The following is a 7228-nucleotide window of genomic DNA, read 5'->3' as shown; positions in this document are numbered from 1 at the left end:
CTTATCAATATGTGTAATAAACCATGTGGTATATTCAACTGCGAATTTTGCTATGAATATTTTACAAAGATAAACTATTTCAAGAACATTTATGCAAGACCTTAATTGTTTAATGAAATGATTCAACAGATATGTGACAAGAAGACTAGTTGTTGCCAATATTGTAAAATATCAGGATCATGCATTCTAAATCTTATTTTTACTTTTGTGAAATAAAAACGCAAACTGCTGGAGTAGGAAATGAAGTGGCATCACACTGGACTCCCAGCCCGTGTAATGGCCGGTGAGCAGCTGCGCACACATTGGTCTGCGGGGCGTCGTGTCTCCATAGTGACTTTACCAGGGAGATCCACGCCTGCCTGCGCCGGGAAGTAAAACCCCGCAGCTGCCCTTCCGAACAGCGGCTTACTGCGGACACAGCCCGGCGCAACGCACAGGTACGCTTTCTGCTCATGGATTGATCGTGAAATACAATTGTTTCTTCTGAACATTAAGGAGGATGTCAAAGTAATGACAGAAACGTGGTGTAAGTGTATCCCGTTCGGTTGAGGGGATGAATGCAGCTTTAAAAAACGTGCGGGAGGTTATACATGTATGGTTTTATAAATACAGAATTTCCAACCTCGGGTTTGCCTGGACATTAGCATTTTAAATAGGTTTGTAATTTCAGTTTCATTGTTTCAGAGTGGGTGCGTTTCCCTCCACAATAGACACGCCTTTCGAATGAAGTGCACGTTCTGATCATTGTTATAATGTAGCCTATGTAACGTTCCCAAGAACTGACTTTCTACCTTCAAGAAATACTTTGTAATGCCCCCCATATGTGCGCTATTTGGTTTTGGTTTTCTTCCGATGTAACGAATATATACTGTTGTATAGTAGTTTTGAAAGCACAAGTCATATTTTTAGTAAATGTAGCGTACTTCCAAATGTCGTGCATCTTGATGACATTGATAATTTAACGTTATTACAAAAAAGTGTATTGCACCATACCTTCCCATTTCATCTTTAGATTATCACAATTTTCAGTTTACAAATAAACAATACAATATTCTATAGTCCTACTATTATTTAAATGGTATGATTTCTAGCTTTAACATTCCCACTTGGGAGTTTGGATAAACTAATGGTACAAATAGTGTAACTTCTGAAAAATATTTTATTGTAATTTGTTGGAAAGTAACATTGGTTGTTCTGAGCTACAATAAAATCAAAACGGATACACATTTTATACCCTAACTGTGCAATGTAAAGCAATGCAATTTAAACAAGTCTATGAATATTCATATATGTTAATACAGGGTTATTTAAAGATTCATAGAGATTTGAACTGAATATTTATTTCTAGTCCTCTATGGCCAGAGACACTGAAATGACCTTGCCATGGTCTTGTTTTCAGTGTCTGCTTTATTGACAGCCATGGCAGGGGTTTACAGCATCTCCTGTACAGAGAAGCTGCAGCTGATGGAGAAGGAACTGGCCTCACAACTCTCAGCCCTGAAGACGGAGATCGAGGAAAATGGGGTTTTGCAGGGAACACCTTCTAAGGCGTACAGGTAACCACAAGAGGGCTTGGGATCAGAGTAGTTTCAAAGTAATAATGTCTTGCGTTATTTACAAAGGTGTTTCCTTCATGTACTTTATCCCTCATAATATGCAGAACAGCACAGAATAGTATTTCACTGTACCTTCGTATCTACTTTCTTTGGAATATGGGATGTATTTTACAGGATGGATACTTTATACTACATTCTTTTTGTACGTTGTGTGCTCACCTACTTTATATGACAGCACAGTGTAAAGTGTCTTTTTTGGAGGTTGTGTACTTTGGTGATGACACACTGTTGACACTTTTTTTTCAGCATTCTGGTGAAGTGCTCCAACTTATACAACTTAAATCTAGTTGGCAAAGATGTGCGCTTAACTGCGTTAAGCGATGTTGATAGTAAGAAGTACATCTTGCTTGTTTTCATGAAATATTGACTTGGGGTTGGATGAGTCAGACTCATTCTCGCAGCATTTTTAGAATTTCGACACCATCCTTCTCTCCCGTAGCTCTGTGCCTGTTCCTAAGGACATTTCTTACTTCAGGAGCGAGAGGGAGCTGGTGCTCAAGCAAGAATTGCAGGTACAGTGCGAGGTTATGAGTGGAGAACAGAGGCGTTTTGTGAATAAAGGGCCGTACTGGGCCGACACAAGCTGGGAGCGGGCGCTTCTCCTTGCACGGTTACTACGATGCTGGAATGTAATACAATGTAAATGTGTTACAAACTGAAAGACTCTGTGTATCAGAGCCTCTGCTCTCAAAACGTTTCTGATTTGACTGCATGTCTTTGTCAGCGTGGTGCGATATTTGTGAGAAGTGGTGTGCTGGGCGTTGCAGGTGGCAGCAGCCAGGCCTGTGCTGGTCCAGGCAGATGTGATGCAGAGAGAGCTGGAGAGCTGCCTGACCCGGGAGTACAGTCCTGAGAGCCTGCCCCTGCTGCTGCACCAGGTGACCTACAGAACCGCATTGCTGATCAGGAGCCCAACCACCATTTTTTTGTGATTTGTGTGAGGGGTTCCCAAAGTGCGGCTCTCGAGGAAGATTGGTGCGGCCCCCCAAAGCCAACCTTCAACCACCCCTTTTCTGAACTTTGTCTGTATTTCTACGCTTTCTGAAATAATTCTGTTACAAATTGCACATGTAATTTGGGGGAAAATGATAAAACAACAACAACATTTTTTTTTTTAATGATTTCTCAAAGTGGAAACATTATTACAAGCATCTTTTAGAAATAATGTTTGCCCTTAGTCCAGTAGATGGCACTGTTTAGTAACTCTACTACTTTGCTGCTTCTCCAAGAAGAGAAGTGATTTAAGTTATAAGTATTGTCACAGTCTGTTCTACACCAGCATAATAATACAAGCAGGGAGGACAAACTATAATTCCCCCAATAAAACCACTTCACCAGTGAGATCGCAGCAAAACACATAGACAAACAAGAAAACAAATATCTTTGTTAAACTTTTTTTGTTGTTTTTTTCTGTAGTTGTTTGTTCTGTTGTAGTTATCTCTGGTAACCGAAACTGAACTTGGATATTATTACTTCTCTATCGCTATCAGTGTGTGTGGCTGAGAGGCTGTTGACTTTCCTGTTGTTTGTACGAATGATGATCTTTTCAGTTCTATGCAGAGCGGAGCTGCCAGCTGGCACAGTGCAAATACCAATACATGCTCCGATGGAGAAGGTTTTGTCGACACTCCAGTGTCATTGAGCAGCTATATCCTCAATACAAGGTGGGCTAGAAAAGGTTCATCATTTACAACTAACCTATGTCATACGAAGTGATGTTTACTCTTCTAACAGTATAACTGGACAGTAGTGACTGAATACCTAAATGGTGAACCGGAGTTGAATTACAATAACCCTAATCCTAACACCCTCAGTGAATGCTAAAAATATACTCAATGGACTGTTTTGTGGTGATATGATCCCAGAAACAGGTTGGCCTGCTGATGGGAGAGTATGAGGACTCAGTGCAGAGGGCAGGCAGGCTGGCCGTGTCCAGGGAGAAGGTGCTGACGGGCAAGGGCAATCCCATGAATGCGGTGAACCAGGAAGACATGGTCATCTATCTGCAGTGGCTGGTGTGTCACCTCCACTCTGTTAAGACCATTCACCACTATCTCCGGGTAAGGAGGGGCTGCCTGCTGCCTTTGGCAAGGGGACCATTTGATCTCAGTGAGCGCTCTGATCCTGCTCTTTGTTTTTGCGGCTCTCAGTCCTAGCCTCTGAACACACCACGACACAGGCTGAAATGTGTTGAAGCATTGAGCTGTTCTTGTTGTTTGTCTGAAGAAGTTCATTGTCACCCCTGGCAAAGACTTGAACACCTTCGAAAGTGTGTTTCACTGCTTTGAAAACAGCCCACTTAACTCCTTCGGTCATTCTTCCATATCTGTGTATACATCTATACAAATCTTACTCCATCCTCAGTGGGATTCCCTGGAATCCTGGAATTGAATTATATACATTTCCATGTTTTATGCATATAAGTCTGTAATGTTGTAACTGAAATTCAGGACGAACTACATGGTCTCAAGGTATTCAACCCACCCACCCACCTATTTTTATTATTTTGTTGTGCTGTACCATGTGCTCTAACAGTGCTGCAGTGTGTGGGTTCAGAAGCAGTGTAGCGTTCATGTTGGGAAAATTTGAGAACCTATGTGATGATAAAGGAAAAGAAACACACACACAAAATGGCGTGCAGGTTGTCGTTCTTCTGTCTGCCTTCACAGTTCATCCAGTGATGGGTGCCAGAACTTCTCATCACTCATTTACCTTGTCTGACACAAGTGTGAAGTACGCCAATATTATGTGCCCGTGAAATCCTAGGCGCTGCAGTACCTGCCTGTGTTTGAGAGGATGAAAGGGGGCACACAGAGAGATGACGTTGCAGGAGACGGAAATGGCCTGAGTGACTCCACCTCCTCTTTCTCGCGGCTCTCAGTGCGGCCTGCCACGGTTCTGTCCAGACACTCCAGCTCTGCAGGTACGGAGGTTACATCGGTTCCCAGGTCTTCATATAATCCTCTGTATGCTCTGTGATGTCCTGACCAGATTACGTTTATTGAGCGGTGTATACCGTCTATCCATCCTATATCCAATACTTACTTTATCCAGTACAGGGCCATCGTAAGCCCGAGAATAACTCGGTGGACACAGGGTACAAGGCAGGGTATACTATTATTATATTATAGTATTCTCACTGTCACAAGTTGTCTAGGATGCTGAAACAGTCAGTTAATCAGTGCCATCCAATCGATCTCAGAGGTGAGCAGTCTATTAGGGTTTGTAGGTGTCTTTAAGCAGTGGCTAAAGATCCTGTTCATTTTGACTAATTATGCCTGTAATTGATGCAATTCTTTGATTAAGAGTGTGCATGGAATGAAAGTGCAAGGCCCTGTAAATCTCCTGGACCAGGGTTGGAAACCACTTGTCTTAACACTCTTTCATTAAGTCTTTATCAAAATAATACAATCAAGAAAACCACAGTGCCACTGCTGAATGAGAAAAACAAAATTGTCATACACATAGACTGTAGCCAGATATTTATTTCACTGTACAGGGTCTGTATTGTGTTGTAAGTTGTATAGATTTGATACCTTTCCATATACAGCAGTAGATAAACTTCCAAAAAACACATGGCACATATATGCAGGACACTTGGTTACACCCTCTTGTTCCAGGTTAGACAAGGATCAATTTATTGTTTTGTAATCTTGGCCACCAAATTGCTATCTTATATATATATATTGCTGTCCAGTTTTCCATATAAGTTTCTGGCACATTTCCTGTGAGAGCGATCACTTATTTTGTCAGGAAAGTCTGCCTCAGGGTCCTCTCTTCAAGGTGGATCTCCCTTCATCTCCTCCATTGGTAGTCCCACTATTGGAACAAATGCAGAAGGTAGGATTCTTAACCAGATGCCATTTTGTTATTAATACATTTTTTCCAGCTCATAGGAAAAGGTTTTTATATTATTTTTTGTTCTGGACATTTTGGTTAGTATATGGTTAGTATAGTTAAAATATTGTATTACATTCAGCAACACAGCTGACCTATGATTTGATGGAAACTGTAAAACACATGAATTGTTTTCATTTCTCTAGCCTCTGCATCCATGGGCATGTTTATTTTGCACTCAAATCTGTTAATATCAGAAAAAATGAATCCTTTAAATCGATTGTTCAGCCACTATGTACAGCAGAAGAAGTTTTTGGTTTTACGGCACTTGAGCCAAGGTAATTTTTTTCTCTAGGGCTTCTCAGCAGGACCATGGACATCCCTAAGCACAGCATGAGACTGGAGGAGTTTGACTCCCAGCTTCAGCAGCTACTCTCCCATTTCAACATCGACTACAACACCAAGGATATTAAAAACACAGCGAATGAGTTGGAGCTATTCAGACTGGTAATTCCTTGGCTGGCATTGCTTTGCGATTGTTCTGCATACATCTGGATGCACATATTTATGTTCTTGCAGATCAAACAAGTGAGAGGATAATCTTCTTGTACAGCATGTCTGATCTGTAATGGAAATTATAACTTTCATACCATTTACTGTGAGGAAAAGCAGGTGTACACCTACAGACGATATGACAAATCTCGCTGTCTCTTAAGGTGTCTCGTGAATTCAGGACGGTCTTCAACAAGCAAGAGACGATGAAGACCTTTCCTACATATGACGCCACGGAGTCTGCTGCGGGGCACTGGGGAAAGAAGACCCCGAGCATGGCTCTAAAGACGGAGGCCAACTGGATTCCCTTCATACGGGTAAAAAGTCAGCACAACAGCAGGCTCTGCTGCTATTCAGGATGGGTATCTGGTATCTGAAATCCATTTGTATTGTATTAGTTTCATTAAGTTATGTAAAGGTAGATCAAATTTAAGACATTATTTACTTTGCCATTCAGGTATAAAAATGCAATCTAATGTGCCTGATCTTCTGTGTGTTTGCAGAAGTGAAATCACCCCTGCATGCAAGCACTGACTCACCTCAAATCTGCTGTTTTGAAGTCCTGTGTATTTTACCCACTTAATGTATATGAATTGGTCCTTGTTAACAATACTTAAGTAAGCGATTTGTATATAAGGCCTGGGCCAAATTAAAACTTGGACCTACTGCAAATGTTAGTAGATAATGGCTCCTGGCAATAAAATGCACTGCCATAGGGCTACAGGTTTGTACTTTGCTGTTTGGGTAGGTCAAAATTTTGGATTGGTCTAACCCTAAGTTTGTGGAGGTTTGGTCACGGCCTCATTCATGTATTTGATGTTCCGACACAGGTAAAGCCCAAACGTGACCCTTGGCAACAAAAGCAAGCAACAAAACTAGAGCAACACAAATTTACTGATGAACTTTTAAGATTGCATTCAAAGTTTTTACAGGTAAGATAGCTTTGCTTAAACTGGTATCAAAACTCTCCCTGTATTCACTGTATCACCCTACTGTGGTAGTACATTTTTTATAGTTATCACCATAAAAACTATTCAACATGTGGGAAAGATTTTACTGTACATTTTGCCAGTGGTGTGTATTCCATTACTGCAACCTGATTTACAGTTCATTAGTTGTAGTGGAATATATTAGTGACTCAAATCCAAGTGTATATGGTTCTCTTTCTTAGACTCATTTCAAGAATTTATATACTAATTACCAATATGTGTATTCAAGAAATC

At 41.0% G+C, this 7228-nt stretch overlaps 1 protein-coding gene across 1 annotated transcript in view; it reads left to right on the top strand.

The window, feature by feature from the left end:
• Positions 1 to 332: 332 nt before the first annotated feature.
• Positions 333 to 7228, top strand: part of ccdc162 (coiled-coil domain containing 162) — a 31476-nt gene continuing 24580 nt past the window's right edge. The window contains exons 1-11 of the mRNA XM_066713741.1: positions 333 to 437; positions 1400 to 1556; positions 2056 to 2128; positions 2384 to 2494; positions 3167 to 3280; positions 3482 to 3676; positions 4383 to 4539; positions 5370 to 5456; positions 5809 to 5960; positions 6170 to 6322; positions 6836 to 6937. Coding sequence (XP_066569838.1) covers positions 1420 to 1556; positions 2056 to 2128; positions 2384 to 2494; positions 3167 to 3280; positions 3482 to 3676; positions 4383 to 4539; positions 5370 to 5456; positions 5809 to 5960; positions 6170 to 6322; positions 6836 to 6937 — 1281 coding nt within the window. The 5' untranslated portion in view covers positions 333 to 437; positions 1400 to 1419. The remainder of the gene's footprint in view (positions 438 to 1399; positions 1557 to 2055; positions 2129 to 2383; positions 2495 to 3166; positions 3281 to 3481; positions 3677 to 4382; positions 4540 to 5369; positions 5457 to 5808; positions 5961 to 6169; positions 6323 to 6835; positions 6938 to 7228) is intronic.

This window comes from Amia ocellicauda, chromosome 1 (genome assembly GCF_036373705.1).
Source record: "Amia ocellicauda isolate fAmiCal2 chromosome 1, fAmiCal2.hap1, whole genome shotgun sequence".
Lineage (NCBI taxonomy): Eukaryota > Metazoa > Chordata > Actinopteri > Amiiformes > Amiidae > Amia > Amia ocellicauda.
Note: the sequence above shows the minus strand (reverse complement) of the source record. Positions and strands in the feature narration are given on the sequence as shown.